Source organism: Punctularia strigosozonata, assembly GCF_000264995.1.
Source record: "Punctularia strigosozonata HHB-11173 SS5 unplaced genomic scaffold PUNSTscaffold_7, whole genome shotgun sequence".
Lineage (NCBI taxonomy): Eukaryota > Fungi > Basidiomycota > Agaricomycetes > Corticiales > Punctulariaceae > Punctularia > Punctularia strigosozonata.
In genome coordinates this window covers 893,296-906,400 of record NW_006767439.1, presented here as the reverse complement: position 1 = coordinate 906,400, position 13,105 = coordinate 893,296, and the positions used below count along the sequence as shown (strand labels likewise).

General features: G+C 53.6%; 4 protein-coding genes and 2 non-coding genes across 6 annotated transcripts; 4 read left to right on the top strand and 2 right to left on the bottom strand.

The window, feature by feature from the left end:
• Positions 1-390: 390 nt before the first annotated feature.
• PUNSTDRAFT_144023 (uncharacterized protein) lies at positions 391-2,190 on the top strand (the record flags this gene model as incomplete). The annotated part of the gene is made up of 7 exons (XM_007384314.1): positions 391-748; positions 805-862; positions 911-991; positions 1,052-1,121; positions 1,173-1,297; positions 1,351-1,849; positions 1,912-2,190. The coding sequence occupies 7 exons, from the start codon at positions 391-393 to the stop codon at positions 2,188-2,190; spliced, it is 1,470 nt and encodes a 489-aa protein (XP_007384376.1).
• A 1,421-nt stretch (positions 2,191-3,611) lies between these two features.
• Positions 3,612-4,829, bottom strand: PUNSTDRAFT_144022 (uncharacterized protein; the record flags this gene model as incomplete). Its single annotated transcript, XM_007384313.1, has 5 exons — positions 4,627-4,829; positions 4,481-4,572; positions 4,307-4,432; positions 4,145-4,254; positions 3,612-4,093 (listed from the first exon to the last, which is right to left on the bottom strand). Exons 1-5 carry the CDS (start codon positions 4,813-4,815, stop codon positions 3,612-3,614), a joined length of 999 nt encoding a protein of 332 aa, XP_007384375.1. The 5' UTR covers positions 4,816-4,829.
• A 281-nt stretch (positions 4,830-5,110) lies between these two features.
• PUNSTDRAFT_t66 lies at positions 5,111-5,199 on the top strand. The gene has a single exon. It is a non-coding gene; the product is annotated as a tRNA-Cys (tRNA).
• Positions 5,200-5,996: 797 nt separating this feature from the next.
• PUNSTDRAFT_144021 (uncharacterized protein) lies at positions 5,997-7,742 on the top strand (the record flags this gene model as incomplete). Its single annotated transcript, XM_007384312.1, has 2 exons — positions 5,997-6,112; positions 6,285-7,742. 2 exons carry the CDS (start codon positions 5,997-5,999, stop codon positions 7,363-7,365), a joined length of 1,197 nt encoding a protein of 398 aa, XP_007384374.1. The 3' UTR covers positions 7,366-7,742.
• A 208-nt stretch (positions 7,743-7,950) lies between these two features.
• On the bottom strand, positions 7,951-8,039 carry PUNSTDRAFT_t65. The gene has a single exon. It is a non-coding gene; the product is annotated as a tRNA-Cys (tRNA).
• Positions 8,040-9,237: 1,198 nt separating this feature from the next.
• PUNSTDRAFT_144020 (uncharacterized protein) lies at positions 9,238-12,905 on the top strand (the record flags this gene model as incomplete). The annotated part of the gene is made up of 16 exons (XM_007384311.1): positions 9,238-9,304; positions 9,367-9,469; positions 9,520-9,911; positions 9,985-10,472; positions 10,528-10,593; positions 10,652-10,677; positions 10,732-10,794; positions 10,850-10,881; positions 10,933-11,033; positions 11,084-11,125; positions 11,188-11,264; positions 11,321-11,436; positions 11,497-12,035; positions 12,093-12,236; positions 12,291-12,679; positions 12,746-12,905. 16 exons carry the CDS (start codon positions 9,238-9,240, stop codon positions 12,795-12,797), a joined length of 2,697 nt encoding a protein of 898 aa, XP_007384373.1. The 3' UTR covers positions 12,798-12,905.
• Positions 12,906-13,105: the final 200 nt, after the last annotated feature.

Below are 13,105 nucleotides of genomic sequence, written 5' to 3'. Positions count from 1 at the left end.
GGTACGCATCCGCTGAGGATGTGATACGCGCTCGACCGAGTTCACGGCGCTTCGATGTTCCATGGCACGACGCAGGCAAGGCGATACATCTCCATCCCGGTGTCTCAACCCCTTTGCGAGTCAGTGTTTTGAAGCGGGCCTTCGGTACCTGGGTCCTGAAGCAATATAATCGAGGATTTATCTTGGAGAACTAAACGCCTCTCCGGAATAGATATACGACGTCCGTCTTTGTGAACTCCACGGCTGAGGGTAAGAATCAGTCCGGTTTAGGTACGCACTCTGAAGTCTCCCCCAACAAACTCTCGAACCACCGACAGATACCTACTACCGGGCTGTCGGCGACTCGAGGACTATATCTGCGCCATGACGGATCTCTCTTTCTTCTCATCCATGTCGAATGTTCCCCAGCCCACGATCAGCCTTGCCCGTATCCCAGACGAGGTGCTCCTGGAAGTACTGCTTCGCCTACCACGCTCGTCTCAGAAGGCGTGCATGGCCAGTTGTCGACTGCTTCATACGATAACCCTCCCCATCCTCTTTCGCAGGATTGGTATCTCCTTCGGATCTCTGGAGGAGAACGGGTTTGAGTCGGACGACGTGCTCGCATCGGAGAAAAACTTATGGGAGGCTGAAAAGACGCGGTCCACCGACATTTTGAAACATATCAGTCATACACCCCATTTTGCTTATGTGTGCCGAACCCTCGTGATTTACGCGTACGCGGGCATGTATGACGGTGAACTGACCGGTCAGTTTTGAGCTATGCACTTGCTTCTTTGCTTCTGACCCTAGTCATGAACGCAGGATCGCTTCTCCCCGCCGTTTGCATGATGACGCAACTACGGAGTGTTTCTTGGGTTGGGTAAGTTATTCTGCCATGCTTGCGAGTCGGTACGCTGACACCTGATAGACATCTTCCCCCTACTGCAAGGACGCTCATAGACGGCCTCGTCGCTAATTGTCACAAAATAACCGAGATTCGTCTTCCGAAGTCAGTCTCGAGAAGCTCTTTCCCCGGATATGACCTTTGACCCTAGCTTTTGCCATACAGCATGGGCTGGGAGATGAATCATCCTCGGTGGTTCAGAAATTTGACATCTTTCTCGGTCCAGAGTCAAATGGTCAGGACAATACATAACTTCCCATGTGTATGTATGCTGATTATATCTAAGGGGGTTGACTACGCTCTTCAGGAAACCGCGGATGAAGCGTTGCTCGCTATCATCCCTTTTATTCTTTCCATCATAGAGATCAATTCTACAATACTCCGCAGGATATCAATTCCGGAGATCTCAATGTAAGCGTGTATGATAATGGGATCTTCATTATCACAATCTGATCAAAATATAGGCGATGGGTTCCCAACCAAGTGGCAGAAAGGTTGACGCACCTGACGGTATGGAACTGCGAGCACTTCGATTACTTCGCTGGCGTCTTCATGCATGGCGACTCCATTGTCTCCTTGGCCCTGATCGAAGTGACGGGAAACGACATCTACGATCTGCTGCGCCACTATCCCTCGGCTTTACCCAAGCTCACGGATTTCAAGTTATCACTCTTAGACCCGATGGAGTACAAGACGGAAGACACACTAGCCATCTGCCACTTCATTCGCGGGCGATGGCTGCAACGACTTGACATTGACGCGCCGGGATCGAGCCTCGGACTCATTTTGGACGTGCTACCCGAATTTCCGGGCCTCACGGCGCTGGGACTCGACGCGCCGGGTTTTTTCCGGGACGAAGACGTGGAGCTCCTAGCTGACTCCATCCCGCCCAATCTAGTAGCGCTGCATATCCAACACCCATGGGAGGGCCTGTCTCTCGAGTCGTACGAGATTCAACCACTGGTGAGTGTTAACGCCCGGACGTCAGTTAGGACATGCGGGGATGAGTTGATTGTGCCATGCAGTTGGAGAAGCTGGCGTCGATGCCGCGTCTGCACTTTTTGCAGTGGCAAGATCCTGTGCCCTCGTCGTGCATGGTGGCCGAAGCGCTCGGGCTGGAAATTCCGACCCTGGAATACCTCGGGCTTGGATCGACCTTCTGGCGCATCATCAGAGAGGACCACTCGAGTGTAAAGGTCTCAAGGATCCGCCAGTCGAGATTAATGCTGGATGTGTTTCAAGACCCTAATTTGCAGGACGAACGCTGGCTCCTGGAGTGGCGCGACTTTCAACGTATTGCTTAAGACTGTAATATGTATTTCTGACAAGTTACATGGCGGCAACGACGCTCTGGAAAGAGCGGGAGGTGCAAAAAATTGGCCACGACGACCAAGAGTAGTCTGAATCGAGTTACGTGGAAGTAGCACCACGCGCCGCGAAGTGCACTAAAGGGCTCGTCGGTCGGACGTACGCGTTCTGACGTCCCTCGTACGCCTTTCAACGATGTGCCGAGGCGGTATGAATGGCAAGCACCATCAGTGAAACCTGCGGGGAATGCAGCTCGAAAGACCCGGAGAGACCGATTGGTCCGTCGTCAGCGCGATAGGAAAGAAAGCGGTACGTAGCCAGCGAGCCCAGTCTCCACAACCAATCCCATCGCCATGTCAAGCATCCCTCGCGGAACAGATCAGGATCCAGAATCGGACCACACCCATTGGGGACCGGATCCGCAGGTCTCCGGGACTCAGGCTATGACATGGCTGGGTTTCTGGTAGGTTGCGCCCCTTCATAACGGGGAACCCAGCTAGAGTCGATCGAGGGAGACGGTATACTCAGACCTTAGCCTGCTCGCAAGCGTAGATACCCAAGCATCTGTGCGGAGCGAACATCGCGGCTTTCGGTCGTCGCGGTATGAAGAAAACCGTATCGCGCGCAAACCTTCGTTTTAACTGTCATCACAGCCACATGGATCCAGCTTACCCTCGAGTTTGAATTGCTCAACTGCCCATTTAACTCTATACGAGTCGTTATCAACTCTAATGTCTCCAACCAATGTCACGATGCTGTGAATTTCTCCCTATGCAACATGGGATCGTCCTAAGAATCCTCCTGCAGCTGCTCTCGAAAAGCAGAAGGGGCCAAAAATTGGCCGCGCGAGGCGACGACCGGGGATTACCTGTGTTGAGCTGCGTGGTATACACGCGCTGCGATGTGCGATGAAGGCTCAAGTCAAGGGGGTAGTCGTGCTGCCATGTTCCTCGACCGCCGTGAGGTCCCGCAGAGGTTTTGCCGAGTCGACCGTCCGTTCCAGTCACTAAAACAGACGGCACGAGGGTCGCAAAACCGCCTCCAAGAGAACAAGGGCAGCCTCCTCGTACGACCGCCGTTCTGCTGCGTTGCTCGGCGTGTTACAGCCGACCCGGCTAGGGGCGATCGAGGGAGGTCATGTCGTACCCATATTTTAGCTCGCTCTTGGATATCGATGCTTGCATATCTGCATGGGACGAGCATCGTGGCTCCTGGTCGTCGTGGAAGGTAGGTGACGTCTTCCCAGCCCAGAGACAAGCGCTAACTTGGGCTATAGCCACCTGAAACGGCCAGGTCGTTCGCATTGACGCATGGAACCATCGAGAAGTTCGTGAATGGTCTGAAATATACATGCTCGCGCAACTGTAGCACGATCCATTGTGTAAGTAAGATAAGCGAAGGAGATACGGAACTATCCCTATAATTCGTCTCTGGGTGTCGATGGCAGATCTGCTACCCCAATAGTCCTCGTAAGCGATGAGGTATCCGTCGTGGAATGCAGAAGCGCAGAGCTAGCATCAGAACCCACAGACTCCACAGCAGTGCTCAACGCACTCGCAAGGGATGTCACACTGCCAACTATTGTGGTTATCGCGGTGGTGAGCTCCGTAAACTCCCCTCGTTCCGCTTGCACGAGTTCCTGTTCGACGCTTTTCCATCCGGAGTCGCTCGGCAGAAATCTTGTCCACCACAGTGCGAGGCGCAGCCCTCGGTCCAGGATCCGTTGTTTCAGGATGAAGAGTACGACGAGGAGAAAGAATAGCAGGCCGGAGAGGATGAGCATACGGTCGAGCCAATCGGACTTTTCGAGGGCGGTGATGAGCTGTTTGGAGGTGCCCATGATGAATGACAGGGTATCGTGCGCGGTAGAGGTCAAACGCAGATTGGCAGATGACTCCTCTTTAAAAAATGCGTCAAGTAGGGGGGGAGAGAAACATAAATATGCCGTACCAAGCATTTGGTGGGAGAGGACAGACTTCTCCAGCTCCCCTTGCATTAGGCCGACAGTACGACGGAGCGCTTCAGTCACGTTGTTGTTCGCCCTCATGAGGGCATCGTCTCTGGAGTTTGAATGTGAACGGGATGTCTAACCAGTGAGATCTATGCGCGTACGCAGCTCTCTCGGTCTGCTTTTCTTCAAGTACGGATGACTTAAGCAGTTCTTCTCGGTTTAACTGGTTCCGTGCATCTATTCGCCTCTTGGACGCCAGGATTGCAGCTCGGAACTCCTTGCGCATCCTAGCTGCACGGATCAGTTTACGTGCTGGCGTATAGTTGTTCACATACTTGATGAGTTCATCCTTGAATGACTGCACTGTAGAGCTTAGCGCTCGACGATTGACGTCCCCACGCTGGTCCGGCACTGACGCTTCCAGAGACTGCGTAGTCATTAACCACTCCCGAAGCATGAAACCGCGTGACCAAGGCCGCACCTCAACATCTCTTGCGTATCGCTCAATGTCGTCTCGTAGCTCCGCAGCTAATTGCTGCTGGACGAGTAAAGCATCGTTGCAGTCCCGGAGGCGGGGTATTTGAAACGTGGATATGTCCCTTTGCCGTCTGCCAAGGGAGTCGATGACAGCTACAGTTTCCTCGTCGAAGCTGGTCGGAAGCGGAGGCATGTCGTGCGTCCCGGATTCGCGCCGTTAGGAGTTTAGGGAGTAAGCGTGAAAGCTATCGGTAACAACCGTGCCCACGCACGATCGAGGAGGCACCTACGTGCACGTGTAGCTACGCGTTTTCTATACCAGGCAATATCTAAAAGAGGTAAGATGCTCTTGACGCTACAGTCCGATGAGCGACGTGCTCGGTAAACTGTTCACGTAGCATTAAGGTCTCTCTCGAAGCCGACACTCTGAATAATCTAGTCTTGGTGTGCGTCGGACTATATATACATCAAAAGGCCCTCCAATCAACGTCTCGGTAGCTCAGTGGTAGAGCGTGGGATTGCAGCCAGCAACGCTACAATCATCCTAAGGTCTCGTGTTCGACCCACGATCGGGACTTTTTCTCGGAGCGTCGTCACCAACGTATCGGTCAGTGTTGTTATCGTATAACTCTAGCTAAGACTACGACACCGTCCGGGTAAGGCGGGTACCGTGCGTGATGGTTACCCTTTTGCCTTTGAACTAGGATGCAGGTAGTGTGATCATTATGCACTCCAACACCGTGCAATCAATGTGCGACTGACATCGCAGCGTTCAGAGGACAAATACGCGAGGTCGAGGGGCCGAGGTTTGTATCATTCTCTCGAGAATGAGTAACCACCGACGTTGCACCGAAATGTACTTATGAACGGAGCAAGTCGTGCATATGCGCCTATATTACACCATGTGCCGCTTACGGAACGTACAGCCGGTGAAAGCAACGCCACGCAGCGCCGTCGTCACAGTTCACGGGGTACGGAACCTCTGACTCAGAGGTCGAGATGTTGGCAGTCTCAAGACGAATGATGTCGCCTGTTTGTTATTGTAAGTTAACATGCAGCATCCAAGCTGTACAAGGAGACACGAGAAGGGCAACGTATCGTGCCGACAGGACGTCGCACAATGTTGGCCGGACATTAAGTGCCAAATAGAGCCTGCGTGGTGTGCATCGTCGCGATCATGCAAAAAATCAAACAATAGGAGGACACGTCGGGTGGACGGATCGGGAACAAGTGCGGAGGAAATGAGGACGATTGGGCACGTGACGACAATTAGGCTTGTTGCATTGTACTCGCGACGGCCACTGTCCTCGCGTACGACCATTATCCAATGCTTCTCAGCGACGGGCCTGGTTATTGTGCACTGCGGAGGCGCGGATGTATAAGAACTCGGGACTGAAAGGCATGGATCTGCACCAAGTGTCTTCATACACTCGTCTCACAACCACTCGTCGGCCTCTCAACTTCCCGGATCTGCACTTCCGTTCCGCCTTGTATCCGGTATCCTCGCTCTAGGTCAGTATTTAAGCCAGCAACTTGCTCAGAGTATGCTCATCTAACATTCTCTTTCTGGCTGGCTCCAGACACTTCGTTCACGTTCATCCCAAGCAGCACAAGCGCACTCGTCCCCTTTCACATTCACGCCTCGCATCAAACTATCTGTAGCCTTACTTCACTCGATCGCCGGACGATACACTCTATTCTCACCATGAACGCGTCTTCGAGCCTCAACGTCGCCCTTTCCCGTGCCATCCTCAACCTGACGCAGCCGTTGCTCGCCAGCTACGACTCTGCGACGATCCTCGCGCTCACCCAGGCTCTCCATGCCAACCTCACGGCTGCCTACACCCTTTCCTGGGACCCCTCGAACCCTACTCGCGGCTCCGGCCGTCGCTGCCTTTCCTTTTCGCCCGCTACCCTCCCCCCTCGTCCGGTGCACGCAGCCTGCGTCGCCGCCAACGTCTCCTGGGCCGAGTGGAGCCGCCTCCTCGGCAATCGCGAGTTCGACATGTTCATCGACCCCGGTCGCATCGCCGTGCGCGTTGCCGGCGCACCCTCTGCCTCCGACCTTTGGACCGATGCCCACGGGGTTGAGGCGCGCAAGGCCGAGCTCGACATGGAGGCTCGCCGCGCGGAGTTGAAGGCCGCCATGGCCGCCCGTGTGCGCCGCATCATCGGGGACCGCCTCGCCGCGATGGAGGACATCCCCGACGTGAGCCAGGTCCAGATCCGCTCACCCGTCGTCGAGGTCGACGAGAACTCCGTCTCCCGCCCCTGGACCCAGGCTCCGATCCAGCTTCCTTCGGTCCCAGTTGTCCCCACCGTCACCGTCTCGCGCCCGGTCACCCGCCACTCGCGCTCCAGCTCCATCTCCTCCACCGGCACCGTCAGCTCTGCCTTCTCGTTCGAGTCCGATCGCACTGCCGACTCCCTCGGCTCTGTCACCTCCGCTACGACTGTCTCCTCCGTTGAGATTGTTCTCGAGAAGTCGACGAAGGTCATCCCCGCGAAGCCCACCGCGCTCTTCGTGCCTCCCCACAAGCGTGCCACTTTCGCGTCCAAGGCTGCTGTGGCTGCCAAGGTTACCGAGACCAAAACGGCCGCTCCCACCTCTCGTCCCAGCCGCCGCGAGCGCGCGCGCATGGCCAAGGTCACGATCGACAAGACTCGCGAGGCTACCCCTTACGACATGGGCCGCACCATCGTCCTCACTGGTGGTGTTATGCTCGGTGCCAAGCGTGCCTAAGCTGTTTCGCCTTGTTTTTCGGCACCCACCACGACGAACTTCCACCACGCAGGGCGTACGACACGATCATCGACCAAGCAATGACTCGACGTCTCATCAAAACGACCCGATCCTACCATACGATCCGTCACTTAATTCAGTTTCCCTCACCGTGCTTTTGATGCTGCTTGCTGCTACTCCCCTTTGTTTTGATAGGATCTTCTCTCCTCGTCTGCTTGCTCTGTAGCGATATTTCCGCCCACAAACACTCACAAAAACATTCAAAGGTCCCATAACGGGCTTACGTGTAGCCTTTAATACTTGTTTTTTCTGTTGATACTGTATTACTAACATCATGGATATTCTCCTAGTTGTATCTCTTGTCATATAGAGTCCCGCAATGGAACGCAACTTGCCTTCCTGATCGCGTGTCTACCGATCCCTGTCATATGTGTGCCGCCTCGGAGGTAGGTCATCACACAAATATTCCAGGAATAATAATACATCATCGATGCACCTTCCCTGACCCCAATCATAACCCTCTCAAACCTTGATAGCATTTTCACGCTGTCGCCGACAGCAACCGCAAAGATTGGAACTTAAAACAGTCCCGATCGTGGGTCGAACACGAGACCTTAGGATGATTGTAGCGTTACTCGCTGCAATCCCACGCTCTACCACTGAGCTACCGAGACATATGGTCATACTGTACCTTGTAAGTATATGATTGTCAATACCAGAACGGCGCGGAGGGGAGCTTCGAGGGCATCTAGAGCTTTTGAGTTTCACGATGTAGCACCTCGGATGAGAGCCCCATAAATAATGCTCTCCTTAATCTGTTTATCGGACCCAAGCAACTTAGACGTGGCGTTATCAGTTTATTACTGTAACCAATGTACTCAGCCATGCGTTTGTCTCTATGATAATATATCAGGTTGTGGTTCCCTTACCCCACGTTCAAGCCCTTCTACACGTAAGAAGGTTCGCGCCGGGCTGAACCTTCTCCTCTTCCTGTCCACCGTGGTGTTGTTGAGACCAATCTTAGAAGCCACCTGGGAGGATGATCTCACTATCGTGCATAGTGCTAGCCGCTCCATCAGCCAAGTCGCGCTTCGACGTCCGCATTGATTCAGATGTCCGGATCCAAGAGTATATATGAAGATTCACGTTGTCCCGCTCATCAACACCGTCCGTCCTTACCCAGAGACGCTTCCAAATGGCAGAATCTATAATGCCTGAGGTGAACAGCGCTGATGGTCCAGAGGGAGCCAGCGACGTCCAGAAGGAATTGTACAAGCTTCCCTACAACTCAACCGAGCTGCATGTGAGCCATCAATATCCCGAATTCGTATCAAGGCTGCTCACATACAATGCAGCGCCTAGTCCTGCAACAGAATATATGGCGCCTCCTCATGAACGGGTTGTATCCGAAGCAAGTCAGAGAACGAGTCGAGAATCTGACGGTTGTAGGGCAACCATTCATCATCGACGTCGGAACGGGCCCTGGCATCTGGTGACGATAAAGAGGTTATATGGTAGCATTCATTCTGAATGCCCCTTGTGACAGGGCAAAAGAAGCTGCAGAAGAGTTCCCTAACGCTGAGGTTGTGGGCCTTGACCTCGTTCCAAATGATGCGATGTCAGTATTCCAAGACTCGTGTGCATACCTTGCTTACCCTGTGCACAGTTCTAGGCTTCTACCCTCCAATTGCCGGTAATCATATTTCAGTGCCCTTGACCGATTGCCATACTGAGTGTTCTCGAGGCTCGTCGCTGGGGATTTGACTCAAGGCGGTTTGACGCCCTACCATTCATCGTGCGACATTGTGCATTGTCGAAGCGTGCTCATTCATGCGAGTATATCGGCGTCGGTAACGACAACGGCTCATACTGATGTCTCGTGATAAGCTCGTCGAAAAGAAGTCCGCTCTGGATGCTCTCGTCAGCTGCGTTAAACCAGGTGCATTCGAACTGCAGTCTGTCGGCGCACTTGAGTAATCGTAATCGGGGTTACTGTGTTAGGAGGCCTTTTACTCCTGGGGGACGGCGGCGGATCCATCTTCGACGAACACAAGAAGCCTATACCACCCGCAGGGGGTGATGCACCTTCGTCGCAATACAGCTGGTATGATGGATTCAGTTATGCGACGACGAGTTTTTTCTCATTCACAACAGGTTATCTCGATACCTGCTCACAATCGTGTCAAACATCGGCGACGGGAACTCCGATATAGAGCCAGAGAAACACTACCTCCTCCGTACTGTCAAGACGATGCTTCAAGACACCATGCTCTTCTCGGAAGTGGGTTACTGCGAATTCTTCGCCCCAATAGGATGGGACGGGAACGGTATGGAGAACGGGCACGAACTGGGGGAGATTATGAGGAGTAATCACATGGCGCTGTTGGACATGCGCAGGCCGCTGCTGGTCAAGTATGGGTTTCCGGAGGAGCAAGTGGAACATTGGGCCGCGGAGGCGAGAAAGGAGATGGACGACCCTAGTAAACGACGCTATGCCAGATGGATATCGCTTTGGGCGTTCAGATCCAGATGCGAGGACCAAGTAGGTCAGTAGGGTCGCATCGGAAATAGCAGCCTACTAGGCAATGTGTGCTCTTCTTCGTTGAAGTATTGCTTCAGATACGTATGTACTCAGAGATGCCAGTAATGATTGGGAAAGATTGACCCTACGTTCGGGTTGGACGTGGTCATTTCGCTCGGATCAAGACGCCGATTCTTTCCTCATGGACGTCGAAAACAACCCAGAGACTATTCCTCGCAGGCCCGGCAAACGCCCAGCGACCGAGGCGGATGATGAGCCCTCGTCTAAGAAAACCAAGGTTGATGGAGCAGACGTGAAGCCAGCACAACCCCCGAGGCGTCCTTTCGACACGCTGCCCCTTGAACTTCTTGCAGAGATCTTGTCATACACATCCTCTCCCCGGGACATACTCGCAGTGGCGAGATGCAGCAAGGTGCTTTGCGACACCCTTGTCCAAAACCCCGCGACGGTTTACATCTGGCGCAAAGCGCGAGCTAGAGCTCAACCGGAGCCCATACCGGACCCAACTCCTAACTTCCACGAAGCGGCATATGCTGCGTTCATATACGACCCTGGAATATGCTACGTACATTCTGTTCTCTTACATACACCATCTTCTCCCGTTAACATACCTTTCGTAGGTTTGCGGCGCGTTCACGAAGAAAATGTACGAGTCCTTTTCACTCAGGGTTCGCTTGTGCAACTCCGTCAGTACAGTACATCTCATCATTGAGCTCCCGGAACTAACTCAATTCCCTCGCTCAGGCGAAATGCATCCATAAATACAGAGAGTTAGGCCGCCTTTCCCTTAGTCAAGCTCCCTGATTGACCTGCCTGCGCACCAGCCAATACCTTATGTCAGTGTACATGGCAGAACCTTACCTGGAATGGCTTCTCGCCGCCGAGTGGTAAGTCGTCTATAATATGATATTCTTCCATTGTTCAGGCTCATTGGATTACCAGTCATCCCAGTGCACTATCCGCCAGCCAGTACTGTAAGTCATGGAGCATCAGTTACCATGAGGCCCTGACAAATCCTCTGCAAGGGCCGGATACGAGGAAACGTTACCTTCGGAGTCAACATGACGAGGCGAGAGACTACTACAACAAAGCTCAGCTCTCGCCGAACAAGGAGGAGCTTCTCAAGGTGTTGGCGATCTTTCGCGACGATGATTTGTGGACTCATGTTCTTCACAGGCCAAATCCGTTGTAGCTAGCAGAATATCTCGGATCATGACGGTGCGTGATACGCTGGGTTCAAGGCTAGCGCATGAATTTAAAATTAATAATTGTCAATTCAGCATGCCGTTTCTCTGGTCAAGTGGTCCGAAAAGTGGCAGAAGAAATATGATAGCGCCAAGGGAGCTTTGGGAGCCTTGTGAGTCCCGTCTAGCATCATTGACAGGTTTGCCGCTCAGAGTACGTTTATGCCAGACGCGACCTTTTCGCGGCCCGAGAGGGATGGAATCAATGGGACTTGCACAACAGCGAGACATATGGCGCGCTGGAAAGGAGTCGTATGGTTACATTCGAGACTATATCCGAGTTCGGTAAGCGATGACCATCTTTTATCCTTGCTGCGCAGAGTGCTCATTGAAGCCATGTTCAAGACTTTGCCACCTTGAAACAGGCCATTCAGGCAGACATGACCAAGATATCCGAGCGCCGCGAGCGTCAAAAAGCTGAAGAACTTCGTCGGAAACGGCGTAATGAGATCGCCAAGTTTCACCAACGTATACAGTCGCAAGGAGAGCGGAACATGCCTTCCCTTTCCGAGTTTCGGAAGCTGCCTGCCGTCAGCGCACTGCAAGGCAATCCGTCGATCAACCTGAAAGCAACATTGAAACAGGACGACGATCCCATTGCAGCTGTCATGGGCGATATCCAGAAGTGGCGTGACGCGCTGCGCGCGACACTCGCCGCGAGACTGGGCTATCCCGAGTACCAGTCGACGTCGCAGAACGTGCTCCACCCGGTGGACCGGGTCACGGCAAGATTCGTTTGCACCGTTTGCCGCACGACGTCCCGAAAATACGACGCGGACGGGTGCCTCGATTTTGCCGGGGTATGTGGGCACGAGTGCCGGGGATTAGACGAGAAGAAGAGGAAACACCAATGGAATGCCGATAATTTCATCCCGCAGCGACAGGCACGTTTTCAATAGCCTTTTGGCCCTTTGGGCTTCACTCATGGGTTCGCTCTATAGGTCATCGATGTGATCGCCCAAGCGTATTCGCTACTCGGCCTCAAACCTGACGATCCGGAATGTAAAGCCCAGCTCAGTGGCATAGGAGCTCGCATCCGGTGTCTCTCCTGCAAAGCGGTCATTCTGATGGACTTCCAATCCATGGTGAACAGTTCTGTTATTCTCCCTTTGTGCGGCGAGCTGACTGAAATGTCCTAGATTGGTCACTCCGGGCGGCATGAGACGATGGAGATAACTATTATCTCCCGCGAAGAGGCCGACCTCGTCTTGACCCAACCATTGGAGTTAGGGCTGACGCAGAGACTGTTCACCCCGAGCATCGGCGCAAAGAAAGAGCATCGTCACAAGGTGTACGGATGCCGCCACTGCATCCAGCATCCCGCCCCTTCGACGAGTCCAGATGTCAACATCGCGTCTGATGCCCCTGGCGGTACGGTCCTCCTCGCCTCAAATGGCGACGCTGGGTCGTCGGCTGGCTCCACCGAGCGCGTCACGAGTGCCCCGCGGGTCGCCAAAAGCAGGCCAGTCGCTGCCAGCAACGTGAGATTGTGGGATTTGAACGCGCTTCGGTCGCATGTAAAGGCGAAGTGCGTCGTCGCTCGATCAAACTTCGGAAGATTACGACCATGCACTGACTTTTGTTCCGTTTGCAGACATGGGGTAGCGTTACCGAGAGACGAGGACGTGTTCCGGGTCGTCGTTTGAGGAGATACGGGTTGAATGGTTACGAGGCTTTATGTATGACCCGCTCACGGGTATTTGTCTGCTTGTTTCCGATGTATATCCCTCTCGAGGCCGCACTGAACAAGTTCCACCGACGGTGACACGCTGGATGCTTCGCCGCTTCCTGAACTTCCGCCACGTGTGCACATATCACGGGATGACCTCACATCTCACAGATGCTCCTGTTGACTCGCTGATCGTAGTCTGCTCAGTACAATTGCGCAAATGTCGACTCGAGCCCCATTCTCAATTGGCCGGCAGTATCCTCCATCGGATTGATCGTTGACGAG